Source organism: Salvelinus alpinus, chromosome 3 (assembly GCF_045679555.1).
Source record: "Salvelinus alpinus chromosome 3, SLU_Salpinus.1, whole genome shotgun sequence".
Lineage (NCBI taxonomy): Eukaryota > Metazoa > Chordata > Actinopteri > Salmoniformes > Salmonidae > Salvelinus > Salvelinus alpinus.
Genome location: NC_092088.1, coordinates 11,201,193 through 11,228,798, shown reverse-complemented (window position 1 = coordinate 11,228,798; position 27,606 = coordinate 11,201,193). Strand labels below are relative to the sequence as shown.

General features: G+C 45.6%; 1 protein-coding gene across 1 annotated transcript; it reads left to right on the top strand.

The window, feature by feature from the left end:
* Positions 1–27,150, top strand: LOC139570009 (cerebellar degeneration-related protein 2-like). Its single transcript, XM_071391445.1, has 6 exons — positions 1–421; positions 17,882–17,994; positions 22,157–22,305; positions 22,386–22,550; positions 23,367–23,574; positions 23,822–27,150. Exons 1-6 carry the CDS (start codon positions 352–354, stop codon positions 24,572–24,574), a joined length of 1,458 nt encoding a protein of 485 aa, XP_071247546.1. The 5' UTR covers positions 1–351; the 3' UTR covers positions 24,575–27,150.
* Positions 27,151–27,606: the final 456 nt, after the last annotated feature.

The window sequence follows — 27,606 nt, the reverse complement described above, 5'->3', positions numbered from 1 at the left end:
GCATGACGTCAGTGTGTCGTGTACTGGAAAGGGGTCTATAAGAAACAATAATTGGCCAATTTACACGGCGTGGTTTTAAAATAGTGTTCGAGTCGCTTGTCTTTATGTGTCATTTTGTTTAATCTGCTGCCAAGAAAAATATATATATTTAGCCTGCTTCATCGGTTAACGTCACAGCTCTTTCCTCATTCGAGTGTTGCGGCTGCGTTCAGAATCTGAAGAAAGATGAGCTAACGTTATTCCAGGGGCGGGCGGACAGCGAAATTGCGTGTGTGCCTGATTGTGTAGCCGGCTGGTAGGCACATCTTTGCTGGGTTCCAGGACAACGTGGATGGTGGTATCCGTGTCTCGATGCTAGGAATGGAGGAATTTGTCACCGACGAGGAAGAGCCATGGTACGACCAGCAAGATCTCGAATCGGGTAAGTAACGACGCATATGGGAAAGCCGTTTGCAGCCAACCGCATCCCCTATGTCAATGCACCGGTTAGCGGTTCGTTATTGGCGAGCTCAGATGTTCTTCTCAAACAAAGGCCTTTATGATGGAAGGCTTCTAGATCAGTATGCGAAGGTACATTTGTCCGTGCATCTTGACAAATAGTAATGGCAATGCTCTTCGAAATGTAAAACCGCAATTTAATATTTTGCTACTTTCTGACATCAATTTATTGAAGGGATTCCTAGGGCCTTTCTGACGTGGATGGGGGAAATCATTTCCCTACTGTTGTCACAATATTGCAAGAAAAACCAAATACTCTGAACAGTGGTCTGTTGGTGATTGCAAACAATGGGTTACAATATTACAATGTAATAAATTAACCATAGATAGCAGTTAGTAGATTTCGCCTGTCACCAATGCAATGCAATTGTTCTTTGTAGGTTGCAATAATGATTAGGGATCACTTAACCTTGTTTATGCAGTCAATTAGGTTTTGTTGATTTCCTTATTCAAGCATTACTTATTATGTTTTCCTTTTAGAATGTGGTGACTTTCAAGGCCTGTAGACTGTCATGTCCATGTCCCCATAATTCAATAAGAACTGAACATGTCAGTTGAACATAATCAATAAGGAAGTGATTGGTTGAGACAAAGAGCATACATGGGCCAACAAAGCCGTGAAACATGCTTGATTTGCAGACTTGCAGATCCACCAGAATAGTTAATGAGCCAGAGATTATTTCGCTGCCCACAACATTTTCCGACAATGCAGCATAATTCACAGTATGCTGCTGTAAATATACAGGGTAATACAGTATTTACTGTAAAATTGTATTGTACAATTTTACAGCAGTGTAGCGGAGCACCATTGAGCCCCCATAATACATTGCTCTTTACAGTACTGTACTGTAATATATAATTACAGTAGCTAACTGTGAAACATATAGAATTACAGTAGCTAACTGTGAATGTGTTGCTGTAAATTTACGGCAATTTGTTACAGTGTACTGTTATAAGTCACTAGGCTATTCCCCAAATAACAACTGACGACGTGAGTAAAACATTTAAACGTGTTAACCCTCGCAAGGCTGCAGGCCCAGACGGAATCCCCAGCTGCGTCCTCAGAGCAAGCGCAGACCAGCTGGCTGGTGTGTTTACGGACATATTCAGTCAATCCTTATCCCAGTCTGCTGTTCCCACATGCTTAAAGAGGGCCACCATTGTTCCTGTTCCCAAGAAAGCTAAGGTAACTGAGCTAAACGACTACCGCCCCGTAGCACTCACTTCCGTTATCATGAAGTGCTTTGAGAGACTAGTCAAGGACCAAATCACCTCCACCCTACCTGACACCCTAGACCCACTCCAATTTGCTTACCGCCCCAATAGGTCCACAGACGACACAATCGCAACCACACTGCACACTGCCCTAACCCATCTGGACAAGAGGAATACCTATGTAAGAATGCTGTTCATCGACTAAAGCTCAGCATTTAACACCATAGTACCCTCCGAACTCGTCATCAAGCTCGAGACCCTGGGTCTCGACCCCGCCTTATGCAACTGGGTACTGGACTTCCTGACGGGCCTCCCCCAGGTGGTGAGGGTAGGTAACAACATCTCCACCCCGCTGATCCTCAACACTGGGGCCCCACAAGGGTGCGTTCTGAGCCCTCTCCTGTACTCCCTGTTCACCCACGACTGCGTGGCCCTGTGTAACAGTTCAACTTTAGTCCGTCCCCTCGCCCTGACCCGGGCGCGAACCAGGGACCCTCTGCACCCATCAACAACAGTCACCCACGAAGCATCGTTACCCATCGCTCCACAAAAGCCGCGACCCTTGCAGAGCAAGGGGAACCACTACTTCAAGGTCTCAGAGCAAGTGACGTCACCGATTGAAAGGCTATTAGCGCGCACCACCGCTAACTAGATAGCCATTCACATTGGTTACACATGCACGCCTCCAACTCAATCATCAAGTTTGCGGACGACACTACAGTGGTAGGCTTGATTACCAACAACGACGAGACGGCCTACAGGGAGGAGGTGAGGGCCCTCGGAGTGTGATGTCAGGAAAATAACCTCACACTCAACGTCACCAAAACAAAGGAGATGATTGTGGACTTCAGGAAACAGCAGAGGGAGCACCCCCCTATCCACATCGACGGGACAGTAGTGGAGAGGGTAGTAAGTTTTAAGTTTCTCGGCGTACACATCAGGGACAAACTGAATTGGTCCACCCACACAGACAGCGTGGTGAAGAAGGCGCAGCAGCGCCTCTTCAACCTCAGGAGGCTGAAGAAATTTGGCTTGTCACCAAAAGCACTCACAAACTTCTACAGATGCACAATCGAGAGCATCCTGTCGGGCTGTATCACCGCCTGGTACGGCAACTGCTCCGCCCACAACCGTAAGGCTCTCCAGAGGGTAGTGAGGTCTGCACAACGCATCACTGGGGGCAAACTACCTGCCCTCCAGGACACCTACACCACCCAATGTCACAGGAAGGCCATACAGATCATCAAGGACAACAACCACCCGAGCCACTGCCTGTTCACCCCGCTATCATCCAGAAGGCGAGGTCAGTACAGGTGCATCAAAGCAGGGACCGAGAGACTGAAAAACAGCTTCTATCTCAAGGCCATCAGACTGTTAAACAGCCACCACTAACATCGAGTGGCTGCTGCCAACATACTGACTCAACTCCAGCTCACTTTAATAATGGAAATTGATCAAAAATATATCACTAGCCACTTTAAACAATGCCACTTAATATAATGCATATGTATATACTGTACTCTATCATCTACTGCATCTTGCCATCTTTATGTAATACATGTATCACTAGCCACTTTAAACTATGCACTTTTATGTTTACATACCCTACATTACTCATCTCATATGTATATACTGTACTCGATACCATCTACTGCATCTTGCCTATGCCGTTCTGTACCATCACTCATTCATATATCTTTATGTACATATTCTTTATCCCTTTACACTTGTGTGTTTAAGGTAGTAGTTGTGGAATTGTTAGGTTAGATTACTCGTTGGTTATTACTGCATTGTCGGAACTAGAAGCACAAGCATTTCACTACACTCGCATTAACATCTGCTTACCATGTGTATGTGACAAATACATTTTGATTTGATTTGAAATATATTTTTTGCAGTAGCCTAGTCAACTACGGTCCAGGCCTTGTGCATCACCTCCGTTCCACGTTAATTCTATGGGACCATATATGATATTTGCATAAAGATAACCTACTTGACCTGGACTATATAGATTGTGTAAACAACATCATTCAGCGGAATCGCTATTAGTCTGAATTCAATTTGTATTAGTATTTATTAGGGATCCCCATTAGTTCCTGCCAGGGCAGCAGCTACTCTTCCTGGGGTTTATTAGGGATCCCCATTAGTTCCTGCCAAGGCAGCAGCTACTCTTCCTGGGGTTTATTATGAATCCCCATTAGTTCCTGCCAAGGCAGCAGCTACTCTTCCTGGGGTTTATTATGGATCCCCATTAGTTCCTGCCAAGGCAGCAGCTACTCTTCCTGGGGTTTATTATGGATCCCCATTAGTTCCTGCCAAGGCAGCAGCTACTCTTCCTGGGGTTTATTATGGATCCCCATTAGTTCCTGCCAAGGCAGCAGCTACTCTTCCTGGGTTCCAAACACATTAAGACAGGTATATTACACATAAAACAAAAGATAAAACAGTACATCATATAATGCAAATAAGCTTCATTTTGGATGACACTCATTTAAATGCATATCCCAAGCTGCTGATAATGTATCTGCTGAGCTGTAGCCAATCGCAGCTTGTCAAACAACTTTGCACTTCTTGCCAGCATTAGGGCTATTTCATATCTCTCCCCTCTTCCTCACTACATCACTCTTTTTCTCTTTGCCTCGCTCCCTGCCTCTCGCTCCCTGCCTCTCGCTCCCTGCCTCTCGCTCCCTGCCTCTCGCTCCCTGCCTCTCGCTCCCTGCCTCTCGCTCCCTGCCTCTCCCTTCCCTCACTCCCTTCCCTCGCTCCCTGCCTCTCCCTTCCCTCGCTCCCTGCCTCTCCCTTCCCTCGCTCCCTGCCTCTCCCTTCCCTCGCTCCCTGCCTCTCCCTTCCCTCGCTCCCTGCCCTCGCTCCCTGCCTCTCCCTTCCCTCGCTCCCTGCCTCTCCCTTCCCTCGCTCCCTGCCTCTCGCTTCCCTCGCTCCCTGCTTCTCCCTTCCCTCGCTCCCTGCCTCTCGCTCCCTGCCTTTCCCTTCCCTTGCTCCCTGCCTTTCCCTTCCCTCGCTCCCTGCTTCTCCCTTCCCCCGCTCCCTGCTTCTCCCTTCCCTCGCTCCCTGCCTCTCGCTTCCCTCGCTCCCTGCCTCTCGCTTCCCTCGCTCCCTGCCTCTCGCTTCCCTCGCTCCCTGCCTCTCGCTTCCCTCGCTCCCTGCCTCTCGCTTCCCTCGCTCCCTGCCTCATGCTTCCCTCGCTCCCTGCCTCATGCTTCCCTCGCTCCCTGCCTCATGCTTCCCTCGCTCCCTGCCTCATGCTTCCCTCGCTCCCTGCCTCATGCTTCCCTCGCTCCCTGCCTCTCCCTGCCTCTCCCTTCCCTCGCTCCCTGCCTGTAGCTTCCATCGCTCCCTGCCTCTCCCTTCTCTCGCTCCCTGCCTCTCACTTCTCTTTCCCTGCCTCTCCCTTCTCTCTTTCCCTGCCTCTCCCTTCTCTCTTTCCCTGCCTCTCACTTCTCTCTTTCCCTGCCTCTCACTTCTCTCTTTCCCTGCCTCTCGCTTCCCTCGCTCCCTGCCTCTCGCTCCCTGCCTCTCCCTTCTCTCTTTCCCTGCCATGCATCACTCATTCCTAATCTCTCTATCACTTGATCTCATTGTTCCAATTAATAGGATATCTGCCACAGGCTGAGAGCAGATGATGCATTTGCATTTGAGTCATTTAGGAGAAGCTCTTTTAGGAGAAGCTCTCTCAGCACAGGCTGAGAGCAACTTAGCGATTAGGGTTAAGTTCCGTGCTCAAGGCCACATCGACAGAGTATTCACCGAGTCGACTCGGGGATTCCAACCAGGTAATGCTTTGACCCTGCTCTTGATCTGGTCTTATATACACACACTATATACACACACACTATACACACTATACCAGTGGATGCTGTTGAGGGGAGGACGGCTCATAATAATGGCTGGAATGAAGTGAATGGAATGGTATCAAACCATGTTTACCATTCCACTTACTCTACTCCAGTCATTTATTAAGATATTTGTATTTATTTTACCTTTATTAACTAGGCAAGTCATTTAAGAACAAATTCTTATTTACAATGGCGGCCAAACCTGGACGACGCTGGGCCAATTCGCCCTACGGGACTCCTGGATGTGACACAGCCTGGATTACCATGAGCCCGTCCTCCCAAATTAAGGTGCCACCAGCCTCCTGTGCACTATACACACACACACACACACACACTATACACACACACTATACACACACACTATACACACACACTATACACACACACTATACACACACACTATACACACACACTATACACACACACTATACACACACACTATACACAAACACTATACACACACTACACACAATACACACACACTATATACACACTATACACACACTATACACACACTATACACACTACACACACACTATACACACTACACACACACTATACACATAATACACACACTATACACACACACACTATACACACACACACTATACACAAACACTATACACACTATACACACACACTATACACACTACACACACACTATACACACTACACACTATACACATTATACACACACTATACACACATGTACACATGGATTTTCTACTGTATATATGTGGTGGAGTAGGGGCCTGAGGGCACAGAGTCTGTGAATGTATTGTAATGTGTTTAAAATTGTATAAACTGCCTTAATTTGGCTGGACCCCAGGAAGAGTAGCTGCTGAGAGAGTGGGCAGGAGGGGGAACTGAGTGTGTGGGCACATCAGTAGAACTGAGGATAAAAATAAAGGCTGATGTATCTTCACTTTATTCAGAAAGAAGAAGAGTGAGGGAAAGGGAGAATACAGAGTGTTGGAGAAAGAGAGAGACAGTAGAAGATAAAAGGATGAAGACAGGATGAGACGAGAGAGAGAGGAAGATCAGAAGAGAACAAGCTCCATTTCTCTCCCATTTTCTGCACCCAGCCTTCCTCTCTGCACCCAGCCTTCCTCTCTACACCCAGCCTTCCTCTCTGCACCCAGCCTTCCTCTCTGCACCCAGCCTTCCTCTCTGCACCCAGCCTTCCTCTCTGCACCCAGCCTTCCTCTCTGCACCCAGCCTTCCTCTCTACACCCAGTCTTCCTCTCTGCACCCAGCCTTCCTCTCTGCACCCAGCCTTCCTCTCTGCACCCAGCCTTCCTCTCTGCACCCAGCCTTCCTCTCTGCACCCAGCCTTCCTCTCTGCACCCAGCCTTCCTCTCTGCACCCAGCCTTCCTCTCTGCACCCAGCCTTCCTCTCTGCACCCAGCCTTCCTCTCTACACCCAGCCTTCCTCTCTACACCCAGCCTTCCTCTCTACACCCAGCCTTCCTCTCTACACCCAGTCTTCCTCTCTGCACCCAGTCTTCCTCTCTGCACCCAGTCTTCCTCTCTACACCCAGTCTTCCTCTCTACACCCAGTCTTCCTCTCTGCACCCAGTCTTCCTCTCTGCACCCAGTCTTCCTCTCTGCACCCAGTCTTCCTCTCTGCACCCAGTCTTCCTCTCTACACCCAGTCTTCCTCTCTGCACCCAGCCTTCATCTCTTCACATCTCTCTGGTGCATCCTGTTTTCATCAGAAGTGCTATTTAGCCAGAAGGTTTGGCAGATTGAGATGTGGTAATAATCAGATGAAGAAGCGAACTTCCATGCTTAGCATCAAAGCAGGCATTTATTGATGCAGCGAGGCAACCTGCTGTTCTATACCGTAAGGAATCAGCAAACGTGTTCCATCTACAATACAGACGCAGACATTTCCGTGTATTCTAGAAACACTATGCGAGGAGGAAAACATATCAATGATCATGCTTGGAACCCTTTGTAAGACAGACCAAGGCTGGCTCTAGGCCAAACTCTGAGCTGAAGCTATGTGCCCAGACCTGATTGGTTAGCTGGACTTTAATCTGATGACAGGGTTGTCACGCCGCGTACCTGCTGTTCATACAGCTTTACCATCTCTTCAACAACCACCTCTCTACGTCGCCACGTACCTGCTGTTATTACAGCGTTACCATCTCTTCAACAACCACCTCTCTACGTCTCCACGTACCTGCTGTTATTACAGCTTTACCATCTCTTCAACAACCACCTCTCTACGTCTCCACGTACCTGCTGTTATTACAGCGTTACCATCTCTTCAACAACCACCTCTCTACGTCTCCACGTACCTGCTGTTATTACAGCGTTACCATCTCTTCAACAACCACCTCTACGTCTCCACGTACCTGCTGTTATTACAGCTCTACCATCTCTTCTTCAACCACCTCTCTACGTCTCCACGTACCTGCTGTTATTACAGCTTTACCATCTCTTCAACAACCTCCTCTACGTCTCCACGTACCTGCTGTTATTACAGCTCTACCATCTCTTCTTCAACCACCTCTCTACGTCTCCACGTACCTGCTGTTATTACAGCTTTACCATCTCTTCAACAACCACCTCTCTACGTCTCCACGTACCTGCTGTTATTACAGCTTTACCATCTCTTCAACAACCTCCTCTCTACGTCTCCAAACACACATTTTCTTTCCTTGTTATCCTGCAGATAACAGTTTGTGCTGCATCATTTGTACACAGAATTTGAGCTTACTATGGGATTGACTGAAGACTGCAGGGAAGTCGTACTGAAGGGGTTGGTCTGCTTTTCTGCAGACAAGGAAAGAGGGAACGTAGGAAGGAGAGAAGGAGGACAAAACAAGGAGAGGTCTTGTTTTCCTCATTCCGGTGAATCCTATGGGAGATATGTAACTATAAAAACAACACACTGCTCAGAAAGGCTGGGCACATTCTAAACCAGGGGTGTTTTCTTTCGCGTGTGCACACAGACACACACATACGAACGCACACACACATGCACACAGGTTACAGTTGTATTACATGTATTTCTGCAGCCAACGTGTGCACGTGCGCAGTTGGTTGTGACAGGAGTGTGAATCTTCCCCTGAGGACAGTATGTCAGTTTAACTGACACTGCTAAAACATAACAAAAGAAAACCATAGAATTGGCCTGATAGCCCATGCAGGAAATGCACACAATCCATTCCATTATGTCTCAGTCACTGGGTCTGGGTGGTGATGTCGTCCTTCAGGGGGGGTCAACTCCCCTTCCTGGTGTCCTTGTTTGGAGACTGTGGTCTGTGGAGGGTATTGATTAGGATGTTTAATGTTGCAGAAAAACACAGTGCTCACCTCCTCTCTCTCTGTCTGTTTATGTCTGTTTATGTCTCTTTCTGTCTCTGTCTCTCTCTCTCTCTCTCTGTTTCGGTCTCTTTCTGTCTCTTTCTGTCTCTTTCTGTCTCTGTCTCTCTCTCTCTCTGTCTCTCTCTCTCTCTCTCTGTTTCTGTCTCTTTCTGTCTCTTTCTGTCTCTTTCTGTCTCTTTCTGTCTCTTTCTGTCTCTGTCTCTCTCTCTCTCTCTCTCTCTCTGTTTCTGTCTCTTTCTGTCTCTTTCTGTCTCTGTCTGTCTCTGTCTGTCTCTGTCTCTGTCTCTCTCTGTCTCTCTCTCTCTTGTCTCTCATCCCCCTCTGAACACCCACTGTGGGACTCACCCCCCTGTCATAACGTTTGCTGTCATTAAATGTGAAGACTGTTATATTTATCAATTCTCTATGTGTAATTATTACGTAATTAAACTAATCACGGAATAGTGATTAACTAGGAAGTCGGAGCACCATGGGAAAATTGTTGTATAGAGTTTCAATTTCCCAAATATAACTCTTCAGATATTTTATTATCTTATCGATTACAGTCTTCTATTAATGTATTGTTACCTCGTCAGTCTCATTACTAAAGGTCACAAACCCTTGGATATCTGCACAAACCCTAACATAGATCATGATTCAGCGATTTACAAATTGGCTAAATTATACACTGCTCAAAAAAATAAAGGGAACACTAAAATAACACATCCTAGATCTGAATGAATGAAATATTCTTATTAAATACTTTTTTCTTTACATAGTTGAATGTGCTGACAACAAAATCACACAAAAATTATCAGTGGAAATCAAATTTATCAACCCATGGAGGTCTGGATTTGGAGTCACACTCAAAATTAAAGTGGAAAACCACACTACAGGCTGATCCAACTTTGATGTAATGTCCTTAAAACAAGTCAAAATGAGGCTCAGTAGTGTGTGTGGCCTCCACGTGCCTGTATGACCTCCCTACAATGCCTGGGCATGATGAGGTGGCGGATGGTCTCCTGAGGGATCTCCTCCCAGACCTTGACTAAAGCATCCGCCAACTCCTGGACAGTCTGTGGTGCAACGTGGCTTTGGTGGATGGAGCGAGACATGATGTCCCAGATGTGCTCAATTGGATTCAGGTCTGGGGAACGGGCTGGCCAGTCCATAGCATCAATGCCTTCCTCTTGCAGGAACTGCTGACACACTCCAGCCACATGAGGTCTATCATTGTCTTACATTAGGAGGAACCCAGTGCCAACCGCACCAGCATATGGTCTCACAAGGTGTCTGAGGATCTCATCTCGGTACCTAATGGCAGTCAGGCTACCTCTGGCGAGCACATGGAGGGCTGTGCGCCCCCCAAAGAAATGCCACCCCACACCATGACTGACCCACCGCAAAGCCGGTCATGCTGGAGGATGTTGCAGGCAGCAGAACGTTCTCCACGGCGTCTCCAGACTCTGTCACGTCTGTCACGTGCTCAGTGTGAACCTGCTTTCATCTGTGAAGAGCACAGGGCGCCAGTGGCGAATTTGCCAATCTTGGTGTTCTCTGGCAAATGCCAAACGTCCTGCACGGTGTTGGGCTGTAAGCACAACCCCCACCTGTGGACGTTGGGCCCTCATACCACCCTCATGGAGTCTGTTTCTGACCGTTTGAGCAGACACATGCACATTTGTGGCCTGCTGGAGGTCATTTTGCAGGGCTCTGGCAGTGCTCCTCCTGATCCTCCTTGCACAAAGGCGGAGGTAGCGGTCCTGCTGCTGGGTTGTTGCTCTCCTACGGCCTCCTCCACGTCTCCTGATGTACTGGCCTGTCTCCTGATAGCGCCTCCATGCTCTGGACACTACGCTGACAGACACAGCAAACCTTCTTGCCACAGCTCGCATTGATGTGCCATCCTGGATGAGCTGCACTACCTGAGCCACTTGTGTGGGTTGTAGACTCCGTCTCATGCTACCACTAGAGTGAAAGCACCGCCAGCATTCAAAAGTGACCAAAACATCAGCCAGGAAGCATAGGAACTGAGAAGTGGTCTGTGGTCACCACCTGCAGAACCACTCCTTTATTGGGGGTGTCTTGCTAATTGCCTATAATTTCCACCTGTTGTCTATTCCATTTGCACAACAGCATGTGAAATTTATTGTCAATCAGTGTTGCTTCCTAAGTGGACAGTTTGATTTCACAGAAGTGTGATTGACTTGGAGTTACATTGTGTTGTTTAAGTGTTCCATTTTTTTGAGCAGTGTATATTTACTAACTAACTAATCACTCACAGAATTACATAAACACACAATAGGTCATACATTGGTTACTGACAAGATAGAAAAGTCCCTGGTGGGCTAAACCGATATGATGGCTTGGTAGACAAAGGAAAGCGGTGAGGACAGTTCAAGAGTGGATTCACAATAATACAGTTGATAACTACACTCATGAAATTCTAATACGTTGAACATGAACAACTGCTCATTAGAAAATAAATATAAATTCACATATTTACGAGTGTATGCCTTTGTTGTCTCTCTCTCTGTGATCGCCGGTCCGTCTGCTGGATAATAGTCCATTGACAGAAAGCCTCTGGTTTGTCCACCAGAGATCAAAGTATGTTGTAGATTGTTATAATGGATACGTCAGAGTGCCACTTGGTAAATGTTTTTAGAGCAGATGTGTTTTCCAGACTAAAGTACTTAAACAGCTGCAGACTGAATAATCGGTCTTTAGTTTGTAGATTTCTTCACCATTTCAGTGTGGGGAGGATCTCAACATTCTCTAGTCTTGTCCTTCGGTAGAGTTGTAGTTTGAACCACTTCACCAGCATCACCCGGTTTGTTTTGGTAGAGTTGTAGTTTGAACCACTTCACCAGCATCACCCGGTGTGTTTTGGTAGAGTCGTAGTTTGAACCACTTCACCAGCCTCACCCGGTGTGTTTTGGTAGAGTCGTAGTTTGAACCACTTCACCAGCATCACCCGGTGTGTTTTGGTAGAGTTGTAGTTTGAACCACTTCACCAGCATCACCCGGTGTGTTTTGGTAGAGTCGTAGTTTGAACCACTTCACCAGCCTCACCCGGTGTGTTTTGGTAGAGTCGTAGTTTGAACCACTTCACCAGCATCACCCGGTGTGTTTTGGTAGAGTCGTAGTTTGAACCACTTCACCAGCATCACCCGGTGTGTTTTGGTTTGGAGTTGTAGCCATGTCAACACGGGGACTCTGCCCATGCGTTATCTTGACTAAATGTACATTTTGTCACGAGTCCTTTTATGAGAAAAGGGGGCGTTCCATGACGTCGATGTAAATGTCTGTGCTCACGGGGTGTGGTCACTGACTAGTTAAAAACTTTATATGAAAACAATTATCTTGTTTAGAAGGCTTTCATCTTCTCACAAATAGTTGCATATTTGATCATATATTCTATACAACATTTAGATGTAAACCCCATAATTGAGAAGTGTACACAACCAAAGACACAGTAATGTGTGTCTCCTGTCCTTCATGAGATCACCAAATCAGACAAACTCGACATGACTGTCCCTTAAGTGTCCACGGACCACTCCAACTGCTTGGAATACAGAAATGCTGTTCAATTATTCAACCTTTTGATGTCCAAGTGTCTCTCTCTCTCTGTGTTCCACAGTTACATTCCAATCTCCCATACTACTTAACCCAGAGGCAGAGTATTTTACGCCCCCATAAAGCGGCCCTATCTCCCTCTGCAGGAGAGAGAGAGGGTGCTGTAGAGCGGACCCACTGTAACCTCCTTCAGATCTTCACAGTAGAGTTATGACACCCCTCTGAACACCCACTGTGGGACTCATCTCCCTATTCTGTTATACACGGTCCCTTAGCCCCATTCTAATAGGCCCTATTCTGTTATACACGGTCCCTTAGCCTCATTCTAATAGTCCCTATTCTGTTATACACGGTCCCTTAGCCCCATTCTAATAGTCCCTATTCTGTTATACACGGTCCCTTAGCCTCATTCTAACAAGCCCTATTCTGTTATACACGGTCCCTTAGCCCCATTCTAATAGGCCCTATTCTGTTATACACGGTCCCTTAGCCCCATTCTAATAGGCCCTATTCTGTTATACACGGTCCCTTAGCCCCATTATACTAGTCCCTATTCTGTTATACACGGTCCCTTAGCCCCATTCTAATAGGCCCTATTCTGTTATACACGGTCCCTTAGCCCCATTATACTAGTGCCTATTCTGTTATACACGGTCCCTTAGCCTCATTCTAATAGTCCCTATTCTGTTATACACGGTCCCTTAGCCCCATTCTAATAGGCCCTATTCTGTTATACACGGTCCCTTAGCCCCATTATACTAGTGCCTATTCTGTTATACACGGTCCCTTAGCCCCATTCTAATAGGCCCTATTCTGTTATACACGGTCCCTTAGCCCCATTATACTAGTGCCTATTCTGTTATACACGGTCCCTTAGCCCCATTCTAATAGGCCCTATTCTGTTATACACGGTCCCTTAGCCTCATTCTAATAGGCCCTATTCTGTTATACACGGTCCCTTAGCCCCATTATACTAGTGCCTATTCTGTTATACACGGTCCCTTAGCCCCATTCTAATAGGCCCTATTCTGTTATACACGGTCCCTTAGCCTCATTCTAATAGTCCCTATTCTGTTATACACGGTCCCTTAGCCTCATTATACTAGTGCCTATTCTGTTATACACGGTCCCTTAGCCCCATTCTAATAGTCCCTATTCTGTTATACACGGTCCCTTAGCCTCATTCTAACAAGCCCTATTCTGTTATACACGGTCCCTTAGCCCCATTCTAATAGTCCCTATTCTGTTATACACGGTCCCTTAGCCTCATTCTAACAAGCCCTATTCTGTTATACACGGTCCCTTAGCCCCATTCTAATAGGCCCTATTCTGTTATACACGGTCCCTTAGCCTCATTCTAATAGTCCCTATTCTGTTATACACGGTCCCTTAGCCCCATTCTAATAGGCCCTATTCTGTTATACACGGTCCCTTAGCCCCATTATACTAGTCCCTATTCTGTTATACACGGTCCCTTAGCCTCATTCTAATAGTCCCTATTCTGTTATACACGGTCCCTTAGCCTCATTATACTAGTGCCTATTCTGTTATACACGGTCCCTTAGCCTCATTCTAACAAGCCCTATTCTGTTATACACGGTCCCTTAGCCCCATTATACTAGTGCCTATTCTGTTATACACGGTCCCTTAGCCTCATTCTAATAGTCCCTATTCTGTTATACACGGTCCCTTAGCCCCATTATACTAGTCCCTATTCTGTTATACACGGTCCCTTAGCCCCATTCTAATAGTCCCTATTCTGTTATACACGGTCCCTTAGCCCCATTCTAATAGTCCCTATTCTGTTATACACGGTCCCTTAGCCCCATTCTAATAGTCCCTATTCTGTTATACACGGTCCCTTAGCCTCATTCTAATAGTCCCTATTCTGTTATACACGGTCCCTTAGCCCCATTCTAATAGTCCCTATTCTGTTATACACGGTCCCTTAGCCTCATTCTAACAAGCCCTATTCTGTTATACACGGTCCCTTAGCCCCATTCTAATAGGCCCTATTCTGTTATACACGGTCCCTTAGCCCCATTCTAATAGGCCCTATTCTGTTATACACGGTCCCTTAGCCCCATTCTAATAGTCCCTATTCTGTTATACACGGTCCCTTAGCCCCATTCTAATAGTCCCTATTCTGTTATACACGGTCCATTAGCCCCATTCTAATAGGCCCTATTCTGTTATACACGGTCCATTAGCCTCATTCTAATAGTCCCTATTCTGTTATACATTGTCCCTTAGCCCCATTCTAATAGTCCCTATTCTGTTATACACGGTCCCTTAGCCTCATTCTAATAGTCCCTATTCTGTTATACACGGTCCCTTAGCCCCATTCTAATAGTCCCTATTCTGTTATACACGGTCCCTTAGCCCCATTCTAATAGGCCCTATTCTGTTATACACGGTCCCTTAGCCCCATTCTAATAGGCCCTATTCTGTTATACACGGTCCCTTAGCCCCATTCTAATAGGCCCTATTCTGTTATACACGGTCCCTTAGCCCCATTCTAATAGTCCCTATTCTGTTATACACGGTCCCTTAGCCCCATTCTAATAGGCCCTATTCTGTTATACACGGTCCCTTAGCCCCATTATACTAGGCCCTATTCTGTTATACACGGTCCCTTAGCCCCATTATACTAGTCCCTATTCTGTTATACACGGTCCCTTAGCCCCATTCTAATAGTCCCTATTCTGTTATACACGGTCCCTTAGCCTCATTCTAATAGTCCCTATTCTGTTATACACGGTCCCTTAGCCCCATTCTAATAGGCCCTATTCTGTTATACACGGTCCCTTAGCCTCATTCTAATAGGCCCTATTCTGTTATACACGGTCCCTTAGCCCCATTCTAATAGTCCCTGTTCTGTTATACACGGTCCCTTAGCCTCATTCTAATAGGCCCTATTCTGTTATACACGGTCCCTTGTCCCACTGTCTTATTCTAACGGAGCAGTGGGACAGCACTGAATCCACAGAACTAGAATGAGATTCTATTTCTATGACTGGAAGCAGCCTCCTCATTGTTTACGAGTTTAACCCTTTGAGGAGTGACCTCTCGGTGTTCTCTTCCTGAACGTTATCGTTTAGTGAGGATTGAATCGGCCTTAGAATTGAAATTGGAATGGGAATTAGCAGTCATGAAATAGGAATTGGTTAAGTAACGTTCAACGTAGGGTTGAATGTGCTGTGCATAGTGCTGGAAGGGTAACACAGGAGTTAATTAGCTGTGAGTGCAGCAGGCAGGTCTATGTATTAGCCCATGCCAGAGAGGAGCTGGCAGCAGCCTGCTTTTCTCCTCATTAGTTTAATTGAGGGAAGACAGGACAAGACAGGACAATAAGAAAGAGGAGAGACAGCATGGTTGAAAAGCAAGCACTGGAACAAAATGATGCGTGTGCAACAAATTCCCGTGTGTGTGTGTGTGTGTGTGTGTGTGTGTGTGTGTGTGTGTGTGTGTGTGTGTGTGTGTGTGTGTGTGTGTGTGTGTGTGTGCCATCTCTCCTTTCTGTTTCTGAACCCTCTTCAGAACAACAAACATACTGTGTTCTCTCTCGTTGAAGATCAGATTCTGATTAGAATGAACTCTGATTATCAGATAACTGGAGTGTTGATCAGTGATCCCATTGTCCATCACTCTCAACCTCAGAGTTTTACTGTCAGCTCAGCTCAGTCTCTACAATGAGAGTGATGGTGTTTCCATTGAGTTGTTGTGTGTTTTCCCTTCTCAGATATGACCACAGGTCCCAAAACACAAAACATATCTCGCTGCTGTGTCAGACCTGAAAATATAGACTATGCATCGGGCTGATTCGCTCTGAAGGCAGAATACAGTCCCTTCCACTCCTGTTTGACCCTTAATCAATGAGAATATCTCTCAATTAGGGTTTTTCCCCACTGCACCATTTTACCATACAATGAGAGAAGTATTCTAGTCTAGACTGATTGTTAGTGTCTTGTATTGCTTCACTACTAGAACAGTGTTCTTCAATCCTGTTCCAGGGTGTACATGACTACACGTTTTTGTTTGAGCCCACACTCTGCTCGCATGTGAATAAAATGCATAATCTAACAGCAACTTCATATCCTGTCACTTTCTACTTTAGACATTAGCATCCCCTCCGCCCTGCTGCAGAGAGACATACTGCATAATATATAGACTCTGTGGAGAAGTGGTGTCTTCTTGTCTTCTGATGATCTTGGCAGACATCGCAGACCTTCACTGACAGAGATACCAGAGTCAAACGTCTCAGACCTTCACTGACAGAGATACAAGGGTCAAAATGTCTCAGACCTTCACTGACAGAGATACTTTTTCTCTCTAGCGTTGTCTCCCTCCCCCTTTCTTTGTCTCCCTCTCTTTCTCACTAGAATGAGCTTGTTCATCTTTGTGTATCTCAGGGAGGAATGAAGGTGGAATATGATATTTTTTTGTTTAAAAAAATGTACTCTCTTTTTCATGATATCCAATTGTGATCTTGTCTCATCATCCCCAACAGAGGGTGAAGGTCGAGTCATGCGTTCTCCGAAACATGACCCCCCAAGCCGCTCTGCTTCTTAACACCTGCTCACTTAACCCATAAGCCAGCTACACCAATGCATCGAAGGAAACTCTGTTCAACTGACAACCATGTCCGCTTACAGGCACCGGCCTGCCACAAGTAGTCGCTAGAGCGCGATGAGCCAAGTAAATAAACAAAAGTGAAATAAACAATAAAAAAAATTAACAGTAAACATTACACTCACAAAAGTTCCAAACTAATTATGACATTTCAAATGCCATATTATGTGCAAATAGTTCAAGTGCAAAAGGGAAAATAAATCAACATAAATATGGGTTGTATTTACAATGGTGTTTGTCCTTCACTGGTTGCCCTTGTGGCAACAGGTCACAAATCTTGCTGTTGTGATGGCGCACTGTGGTATTTCACCCAATAGATATGGGAGTTTATCAAAATTGGGTTTGTTTTCGAAATCTTTGTGGATCTGTGTAATCTGAGGGAAATATATGTCTCTAATATGGTCATACATTTGGCAGGAAGTTAGGAAGTGCAGCTCAGTTTCTACCTCATTTTGTGGGCAGTGTGCACATAGCCTGTCTTCTCTTGAGAGCCAGGTCTGCCTACGGCGGCCTTTCTCAATAGCAAGGCATATACTCACTGAGTTTGTACATAGTCAAAGCTTTCCTTAAGTTTGGGTCAGTCACAGTGGTCAGGTATTCTGCCACTGTGTATTCTTTGTTTGGGGCCAAATAGCATTCTAGTTTGCTCAGTTTTTTTGTTAATTCTTTCCAATGTGTCAAGTAATTATCTTTTTGTTTTCTCTCTCTCTCCCTCTTGCGCTCTCTCTCTTCCTCATTCCCTCCCCCTACATCGCTCTACCTCGCCCTCCCTCCCACTCTCTCTCAAGACCTCCACCTGGCAGCAGAGCTTGGGAAGACTCTGTTGGAGAGGAACAAGGAGCTGGAGGATTCTCTACAGCAGATATACATCACCAATGAGGAGCAGGTGCAGGAGATTGAGGTAGGAGGGCCAAGTCTCAAAAGCTCCATGGATGCATCTCAATAGTCTAAACTCTACCCACATAGTAACCTCTACCCACATAGTAACCTCTACCCACATAGTAACCTCTACCCACATCCAGGGGTTGGAACCTAAATTATTTTCCAATTGTTTCTTTCTGAACCAAACCATAATTTTTTTCAATCCGTTCCACAGCAAAATAAAGTTTTGAACCAGTTCGAACCCCGAAAAAAATGTCCTTTCTGTTCCTTTTTAACCTCGGAAATCATTATTTATTTTATTTTTACGTTTAGCTCGACATTAAATTACTTCACAAATGGATGGAGCAGCTTGCTATTGAGCAGGCAAGCTATGTGTCAGGTTTTGGCCAAGACTGTTCGGGTTTTGGTCACTAGATGTTCCCATTGCACCTTTTTTGTACCTTTTGTTTTTCTTGCTCTAATTATTGTTTGCACCTGTAGGTCATTCCCTTGTTAGTATTTAAACCCTGTGTGTTCCTCAGTTCCTTGCTCAGTGTTTGTAAGTTAGCACCCAGCCTCAGCCCAAGCCTTGTTCTTTACAGATATTTCTCTTGTTGGATTTTCCAGAGGTTCTCTGGTTTAGTTCTTGTGTATTATTTGAGTAGTCTTTTGAGGTTTGTTTTTTCCCTGCTGTTTTTTACCACTTTGTGGAGTTTCTTTTGTATTTTGGAGGATTTCCATTTTGTGCCTCTTGGCTTTATTTTTGGACATTGTGGATTTAGTTTCTTTGCCTGAAGATTTTGTTCTTTAATTAAACCACCATCTCTAGTACTGCTGTGTCTGCCTCATCTTCTGGGCTCTGACGATTATTAGTGACTGTTTCTCGCACCGGGTCCTGACACTATGTACAGTGGGGAGAACAAGTATTTGATACACTGCCGATTTTGCAGGTTTTCCTACATACAAAGCATGTAGAGGTCTGTAATTTTTATCATAGGTACCCTTCAACTGTGAGAGACGGAATCTAAAACAAAAATCCAGATAATCACATTGTATGATTTTTAAGTAATTAATTTGCATTTTATTGCATGACATAAGTATTTGATCACCTACCAACCAGTAAGAATTCCGGCTCTCACAGACCTGTTAGTTTTTCTTTAAGAAGCCCTCCTGTTCTCCACTAATTACCTGTATTAACTGCACCTGTTTGAACTCGTTACCTGTATAAAAGACACCTGTCCACACACTCAATCAAACAGACTCCAACCTCTCCACAATGGCCAAGACCAGAGAGCTGTGTAAGGACATCAGGGATAAAATTGTAGACCTGCACAAGGCTGGGATGGGCTACAGGACAATAGGCAAGCAGCTTAGTGAGAAGGCAACAACTGTTGGCCCAATTATTAGAAAATGGAAGAAGTTCAAGATGACGGTCAATCACCCTCAGTCTGGGGCTCCATGCAAGATCTCACCTTGTGTGGCATCAATGATCATGAGGAAGGTGAGGGATCAGCCCAGAACTACACTGCAGGACCTGGTCAATGACCTGAAGAGAACTGGGACCACAGTCTCAAAGAAAACCATTAGTAACACACTACACCGTCATGGATTAAAATCCTGCAGCGCACGCAAGGTCCCCCTGCTCAAGCCAGCGCATGTCCAGGCCCGTCAGAAGTTTGCCAATGAAAATCTGGATGATCCAGAGGAGGAATGGGAGAAGGTCATGTGGTCTGATGAGACAAAAATAGAGCTTTTTGGTCTAAACTCCACTCGCCGTGTTTGGAGGAAGAAGAAGGATGAGTACAACCCCAAGAACACCATCCCAACCGTGAAGCATGGAGGTGGAAACATCATTCTTTGGGGAGGCTTTTCTGCAAAGGGGACAGGACGACTGCACCGTATTGAGGGGAGGATGGATGGGGCCATGTATCGCGAGATCTTGGCCAACAACCTCCTTCCCTCAGTAAGAGCATTGAAGATGGGTCGTGGCTGGGTCTTCCAGCATGACAATGACCCAAAACACACAGCCAGGGCTACTAAGGAGTGGCTCCGTAAGAAGCATCTCAAGGTCCTGCAGTGGCCTAGCCAGTCTCCAGACCTGAACCCAATATAAAATCTTTGGAGGGAGCTGAAAGTCCGTATTGCCCAGCGACAGCCTCGAAACCTGAAGGATCTGGAGAAGGTCTGTATGGAGGAGTGGGCCAAAATCCCTGCTGGAGTGTGTGCAAACCTGGTCAAGAACTACAGGAAACGTAGGATCTCTGTAATTGCAAACAAAGGTTTCTGTACCAAATATTAAGTTCTGCTTTTCTGATGTATCAAATACTTATGTCATGCAATAAAATGCAAATTAATTACTTAAAAATCATACAATGTGATTTTCTGGATTTTTGTTTTAGATTCCGTCTCTCACAGTTGAAGTGTACCTATGATAGAAATTACAGACCTCTACATGCTTTGTAAGTAGGAAAACCTGCAAAATCGGCAGTGTATCAAATACTTGTTCTCCCCACTGTACATGCATTGACATTTTGCGGGTGAGGAGAGCGCTGGGCATGAAGTGCTGGGCATCTTGTGATGACATGCATTTTCTGAATTAGGCCCACATAATTATACCTACACAGGAGCGGCTTCTATGAAAGAACTTTGAATGTCTTTGAACTTCAGAGAGTTGGCTTAACTAACGTTGGACCAGAGCTAGCTAACGTTGGACCAGGCCTAGCCCTTGATCATGACTCTCAGTTCCATTACATTACACATAATGCCTGCTTAGAGTTTTCGTGAGCTAGACCAGAGCTAACTAACGTTGGACCAGAGCTAGCTAACGTTGGACCAGAGCTAGCTAACAAACTAGCTTGTGTGTGCAGAGTGGCACCAGAATTAAAATAAAAACACGTCTTACCTTTCTGTAGTTAATAAATCCAATGTGAAACGTGATAACTGCAGTATCCTTAATTAGCATTGAAAAAGTTAATCCATTCTTCTCTCCCTAATTTCTGCCTGTAACGTCAGTAGCTACTGTAGATTATGTATTCTTCGGAGGGAGAGGGAGGGGAAAGTAGCCTACACACACTGGCAAAGATTTCAGGATGACACTGGAATACGTTTCAGAGTGACAGTGAGGGCTTTGCATAGGCTCTATGTTACGTTTTTGTGGGACTGGAAAAAAATGCCCAGAACATAAAATACCATTATTAAGCAGTTCCCATGCTTTTAAAATTAAGGTTATGTTCCGGAACAGTATAGATCACTTTTGTTCTCGGTTCTGTTCTTCGGGAAAAAAAAGAAAAAAAATCCGGTTCTGTCCGCTGAACCGGGTCCAAACCCTGCCCACATCGCAACAATCTAAACTCTAACATAACCTCTACCCACATCTTAACTGGGGTGACAGGTAGCCTAGTGGTTGCTGGATTGAATCCATGAGCTAACAAGGTAAAAATATGTTGTTCTACCCCTGAGCAAGGCAGTTAACCCACTGTGCCATGGGTGCTGATTAAGGCAGCCCCCCGCACCTTTCTGATTCAGAGGGTTTGGGTTAAATGCAGAAGACACATTTTAGTTGAATACATTCAGTTGGACAACTGACTAGGTATCCCCCCTTTCCCTAACTGTCTAAACTCTAACGTAACCTCTACCCATAAGTTAGGTGTAGATTGGATGACAATCTACCTGTTGACTGAGCAGAGTAGTAGGATGTTGGCTCTTCTCTGCTGTGGTGGGTGGCCTACCTAATGCCTCAGTAACTCTTTGACCCTGTTAGCTGATCCTAATATAGTGAAATGGTTCACTGAGTTCATGACCAAGGGGTTTTAGAGTAACCAGTGGAGGGAATAGAAGTGTTGCCCTTAACCAGCAATACTATTGCCAGAAGGCATCCATCCCCTAATGGCTAATGGTTAGTGGAACATGCACCCATCTGTTTTAATGTACTGTATACAGTGCTTTTGGAAAGTATTCAGACCCCTTGACTTTCTCCACATTTTGTAACGTTACAGCCTTATTCTAAAATGTATTTAAATCGTTTTTTTCCCGCATGAATCTACGCACAACACCCCATAATGACAAAGTGAGAACATTCCGCTCCAGTCATTACCACGACCCCGTCCTCTCCAATTAAGGTGCCACCAACCTCCTCCTGTGATATATATGTATATGTGTGTACAGGATATATATATGTATACAGTATGTCTCTCTCTGTGCAGTACCTGGCTAAGCAGCTGGAGGTGCTGAGGGAAATGAATGAGCAACATGCTAAGGTGTACGAGCAGCTAGATGGGACAGCCAGAGAACTGGAGCTCACCAACCGTACCCTGGTACTGGACAGCAAGGCCTCGCAACATAAGATGGAGAGGTGAGCTGGATGAACGCACAGCGTCAAATGCACGTACACAAACACACTAACCCCATTTCTCTCTTCCCTGGTTCTCCCAGGTTGACGGGGACAATCGAGACCCTGCAGACCCAGGTGGAGTCTCTCTCTGGGCAGGTGGAACAGCTCCATTCCCTGGAGCAGCTCAGGGTCCGGAGGGAGAAGAGGGAACGGCGCAAAACCATCGCCTCCTTCCCCTGCCTTAGGGAACTCTGCACCGCACCCAAGTGAGGGCTCATAGCAGTCACACTCACGTCTTTGGTTACTGGATCTCAAGGTCCCTAGACTATGTGTTGCGCTTGTCTGTAGGTACAAGTAAACAGGTTTATGTGATCGGAGACTAAATCCCCATGTCGTTGCCTGCTCGTTGCGGGCGTCCGGCCATCACCGACGCTTGTTTAATGTGAGCGAGTCAGAGACACAATCTGAGAGCTACCGATCCCGTCTTTGAGCCGTACCAGACGTCGAGACATTTTCAGACGTTCGGAACAAAATCTGCAATGCTCTTGTAGTGTGAGTACGGCGATCATCAATAGCCAATGAGAGCTGGCCAGAGAAGAAGCCAGCGAAGATGATGACGTTGTATCACATCACCCAGAATGTGTAGACTCTCCAGCAGGAACCATGACTACAATTATTAGGTGTTTTGTACTTGCCTTTAAAACAAAGTGTCAAATCGTTACAGCTCTGAAGTTCACAGGCAAATGTTATTCAACTCAAAAAAAATGTTGGCTAAATATTTCAACTCTGTGTGGCAGGTGTGAATGTCTGACTGAAAACGTTTGAGGCTGCTTTGTTCTAGCTACGTTAACAATCTAATCACCATCATTGTTTTTCGCGAGACAGTGTGTTGGTAATCGAAAATCCTCACGACCAAGTAAAGAATCTTGTAGTGTGTGAACCCCTGTCTGTGCCACATCGTTTAGTTGGCAAGACAAAAACATCTACAGGAAGAATGGTAGTTTAATATGAGAGGCTCAGCGATGTTAGGATTTTAGCTGATATTGTGTGGAACTGTGTGTCTCTCTATGTCTGTCTGTCAGGTATGAGGATGGGTTTGTGGTGGGCCGCTCAGACAGCTTCACCTCAGAGACTAAGCGCCAGCCAGCAGAGGAGGAGAACGAGCGTCTGAGAGAGGCGGTGTCGGCGCTGCGCTCGGCCGTGAGGGCGGAGCGGGGTCGCAGGGAGGGGGCGGAGAGAGAGTGTCACGTCCTCCTGGGGGAGTTCTCTCGTCTGGAGTCACGTGTGCTGGTCAGAATCACTCCTATTTCAACTCCATTTAATATTCATTCCAGAAGGAGTGCCTCCGTTTTTTTTATGGTTGCATGTTCTACTAAGTCGGTTCAATCCAATGAGTGATACTGATACTTGTTCCTAACTTAAATATAGCAGGGCTCCTAACTCTCCCTCTTTTCTGGGAGAATAAAAATATTGAGTGATTGGTTTATTGACTGTCTGACTGACTGATTGACTCGTTGACTCATTGATTGATTGACAGGGTGCAGAGAGCTGCCAGGCACGGGTTCGTGAACTAGAGGCAGAGCTCCAGGAACTCCAGCAGCTCCGACGGGCGAGGACCCTCCTCCTGAGCAGCGAAGATGACGGCGTGGGCTTCACCCAGACCCTCCTCAACAACACCCCCGAGACAGACACCCTGGAGGGGGAGGGAGGAGAAGTGGGTGGAGGGTCCAGGGAGGAGGGCGAGGGGGGAGGAGGTTTAGGTGGAGAGTTGTTACCTGCCTCCAGCCCCGTAAGGAAGAGCTGCAGCGACACGGCACTGAATGCCATCGTGGCAAGGGACGCGTCCGGGAGGAGAAGGGGGAGCTACGCGATCCACGCCAACAGCGTCCGTAAGAGAGGGATGTCCATCCTGAGGGAGGTGGACGAGCAGTACCACGCTCTGCTGGAGAAGTATGAGGAGCTGTTGGGGAAGTGCCGGCGCCACGAGGAGTCCATGTGCCACGCGGGGGTGCAGACCTCGCGGCCCGTCTCCAGGGACCCCTCCATGAAGGACTGTGCCATGGGCCCCACCCCTGCACCCCCGCCCTCCCCCACCCAGTCCCCCTCCACCCCCGAGGTGATGGAAAGCATCAGTAAGCAGGTGGAGGCTGTGGATAAACGACTGGGCCAGAGCGCGCCAGAGTACAAAGCTCTCTTCAAGGAGATCTTTTCTCGTATTCAGAAGACCAAGATGGACATCAAAGCTACCAAAGCTACCAAAGCCAGCAAGTCTGGCAAGTCCAGCAAATAAATGATGATACTAGATTGGTTTGGTAGCGCAGTGCTTTTTCCATGCTCAAAGCGCTTGAGATTAGAGGAGGAATTTGCCTCGTACTCTACCGATGTGTAGCACTCATGAGTAGGCTTCTGTATGGGGTCTGGTCTCCTGTCTGCTTCACAGGAGGCTGCTGAGGGGACAACGGCTCATAATAATGGCTGGAACGGAGCAAATGGAATGACATCAAACACCTAAAAACCAATGTGTTAGATGTATTTGATAACATTCCACTGATTCCGCTCCAGCAATTAGAACAAGCCAGTTTTCACAAACTAAGGAACCTCCTGTGGACTGCTTCTGTTACTATAGTTACCAATCAAACAATATGCTACTGAAACCAATCTACTACTAATGCTATTAGCACCTGCCTAGCTTTGCCAGTGAGATCTAACACAGCTGCCTTTTGCTACCGTTACACAGGTCACACAGGTATGATAACTGTCACCCTCAACTTGATGGACTCCACTATTGTCTGGGCTTGATATGCCCAGCTGGTAATACACTCGTGTCCCCCGACGACCAGTTCGTACATTCTCCATTCTCCTACTTCACTCGATTTTAATTTAAGGTGGAAGAAAACCTACTTTCTTTTTGAAACACCGTTTTCCACCACCATGCTCGAGTGGCTAATGCAACTTCCTGATGTGACGCCCCGCGTTCAGCCAGGGGTAAACATTTTAGGCATTAGCCACTCGAGCATGGTCCATAACTCCAACCACCTTTCCTTATTATCATGAATGTTATAGCGCATGTTTCATTACTTTGACTTATCTATGTGAAATACTCACATTGTAATGCCATACCATATGGCAGGAGAAAATGTACACAACAATGAACCTGCAGTATACAGGAAATATAATCGATTATACCTTGTATTATTACATGTTTTACTTTTCTATTATTTCTCTGTTCTTTCTCCCTGCGTTGTTGGGAAGAGCCCGTAAGTAAGCATTTCACTGTTAGTCCACACCTGTCGTTTACGATGCATAACATTTGATTTGATTTAGAGACTAACTCAACTCAAGGTCTTAAACTCAACTGAAGCTTCAAACCTTTATAGCAGCCACAGGATTTGGCGTGAGATCAATGCTGGTGTCGTGTTGTGAAAGTTAAACTGTGGAGTGTGTAATGAGAAAAGAAAAGTTGTTACAGAGAAATCAACTGAATCATTTAAACCAGAAACGTGTTATTGTTTTCACCACAGTGTTATAATTAAGCATTAAGGCACGAGGTGGTGTGGTATATGGCCAATATACCACAGCTAAGGGCTGTTTTTACGCACGACGCAAAGCGGAGTGCCTGGACACAGCCCTTAGCCGTGGTATATTGGCCATATATCACAAACCCCTGAGGTGCCTTATTGCTATTATAAACTGGTTACCAACGTAATTAGAGCGGTTAAAAATAATTGTTTTGTCATACCCGTGGTATACGGTCTGATATACCACGGCTGTCAGCCAATCAGCATTCAGGGCTCGAACCACCCAGTTTATAATGAGTCGTATGTGTCAGGTACAAGCAGAGGCAAATTTTTCTCCCAAGGTCACTCAAGTGTTGCTGAGTGAAGAAAAAGGGCATGACGTCTTGTGGAGGACGGACATGACGTCTTCTGTCATAGCAATTTTCCTTCCTGGTCCTGGAGGGCCGCAGTGTGTGGTGCAGGCTTTTGTTCCAGCCCAGCATTCAGGTATACTGCTGGGCTGGAACAAAAGCCTGCACAGCCTGAAGCTCTTCAGTGCAAGGAGATAATGACACTGTGTCATAGCAATGGTAATATATGTTCTATATTCTAATAAGAGACAACAAAATGAAGCGGTTTACACGTCCACCCTTCCTAACGGGGAGCCACTCAACAGTGGACATCCCATTCTTATGGAACATTCTCACAATGTCCTTTTGAAGGCTCCTTGGCTTTCTCTGCACTGTAATGTTTTACTGATTGCACTTAAAAAAAAGAAGTTATTGCGTATTTATACATGGATATTTACTTATTATTGCTTGTGTATTTATTCCAAATATTGTGTGTCTCTGTGAGCATTGATTCATGATAACGACACTTATCTGCCATGGTGCCTGTATGTGATTGTATTCATTATTGATAGGCTACATCTTTAGAATGGAAATCAAGTCATATTTGTTTTTTATTTATCTACTCAACCTGTTGGGCTCCCGAGTGGCGCAGCGGTTTAAGGCACCTCATGTCAGTCCTAGTTATGTCACTACAGACACCCTGGTTTGATTCCAGGCTGTATTGCAACCGGCCATGATTAGGAGTGCACAATTTGTCCAGGTTTGGCCGGTTTAGGCCGTCAGTGTAAATAAGAATTTGATCTTAACTGACTTGCCTAGTTAAATTAAAATTCATTCAGATGAATGAGCATATTATTAGTTTTATGAGCATATTAGTTAGCCTTCAGCATCACAGGTTTTGTCATTGTAGCAAGCCACATTAGCTCTCTCTCATTGAACTAAGAGTCATTCGTGTTGTGGCACTCTGTATCATTGACTTTACATGTCTGCTCTGTGCAATTAAAGCATTGGAATGAAAATATGTCTCTTTGTGGATTTTGTTATATTACTCTGAAATGTATATTGATGGTTAATTATTTGATTAATTGGCTGGTGGAATGATTAATGGAGGTGCGCACACAGTGGTGGAAAAAGTTGCCAATTGTCATACTTGAGGTAAAGTAAAGAGACTTTAATGGAAAATGACTTGAATAAAAGTTAAAGTAACCCAGTAAAATACTACTTCAGTAAAAGTCTAAAAGTATTTGGTTTTAAAAATACTTAAGTATCAAAAATACATGTAATTGCTAAAATGTACTTAAGTATCAAAAGTAGAAGTAAATTTCTTATATTAAGCAAACCAGATGGCACGATTATCTTGTTGTTTTTTTCATTTACAGATAGATAACACTCAGATCATTTACAAACAAAGCATTTGTGTTTAGTGAGTCCGCCAGATCAGATGTAGTAGGTATGACTACGGATTTTCTCTTTAA

Excerpts from the sequence above, each read along its gene's own strand:
- LOC139570009 (XM_071391445.1), top strand. The coding sequence starts at position 352 with ATGCTAGGAATGGAGGAATTTGTCACCGACGAGGAAGAGCCATGGTAC. Across the intron at positions 422-17,881 it reads CCAGCAAGATCTCGAATCGG|ACCTCCACCTGGCAGCAGAG; the intron begins GTAAGTAACGAC and ends CTCTCTCTCAAG. Across the intron at positions 22,551-23,366 it reads GAACTCTGCACCGCACCCAA|GTATGAGGATGGGTTTGTGG; the intron begins GTGAGGGCTCAT and ends TCTGTCTGTCAG.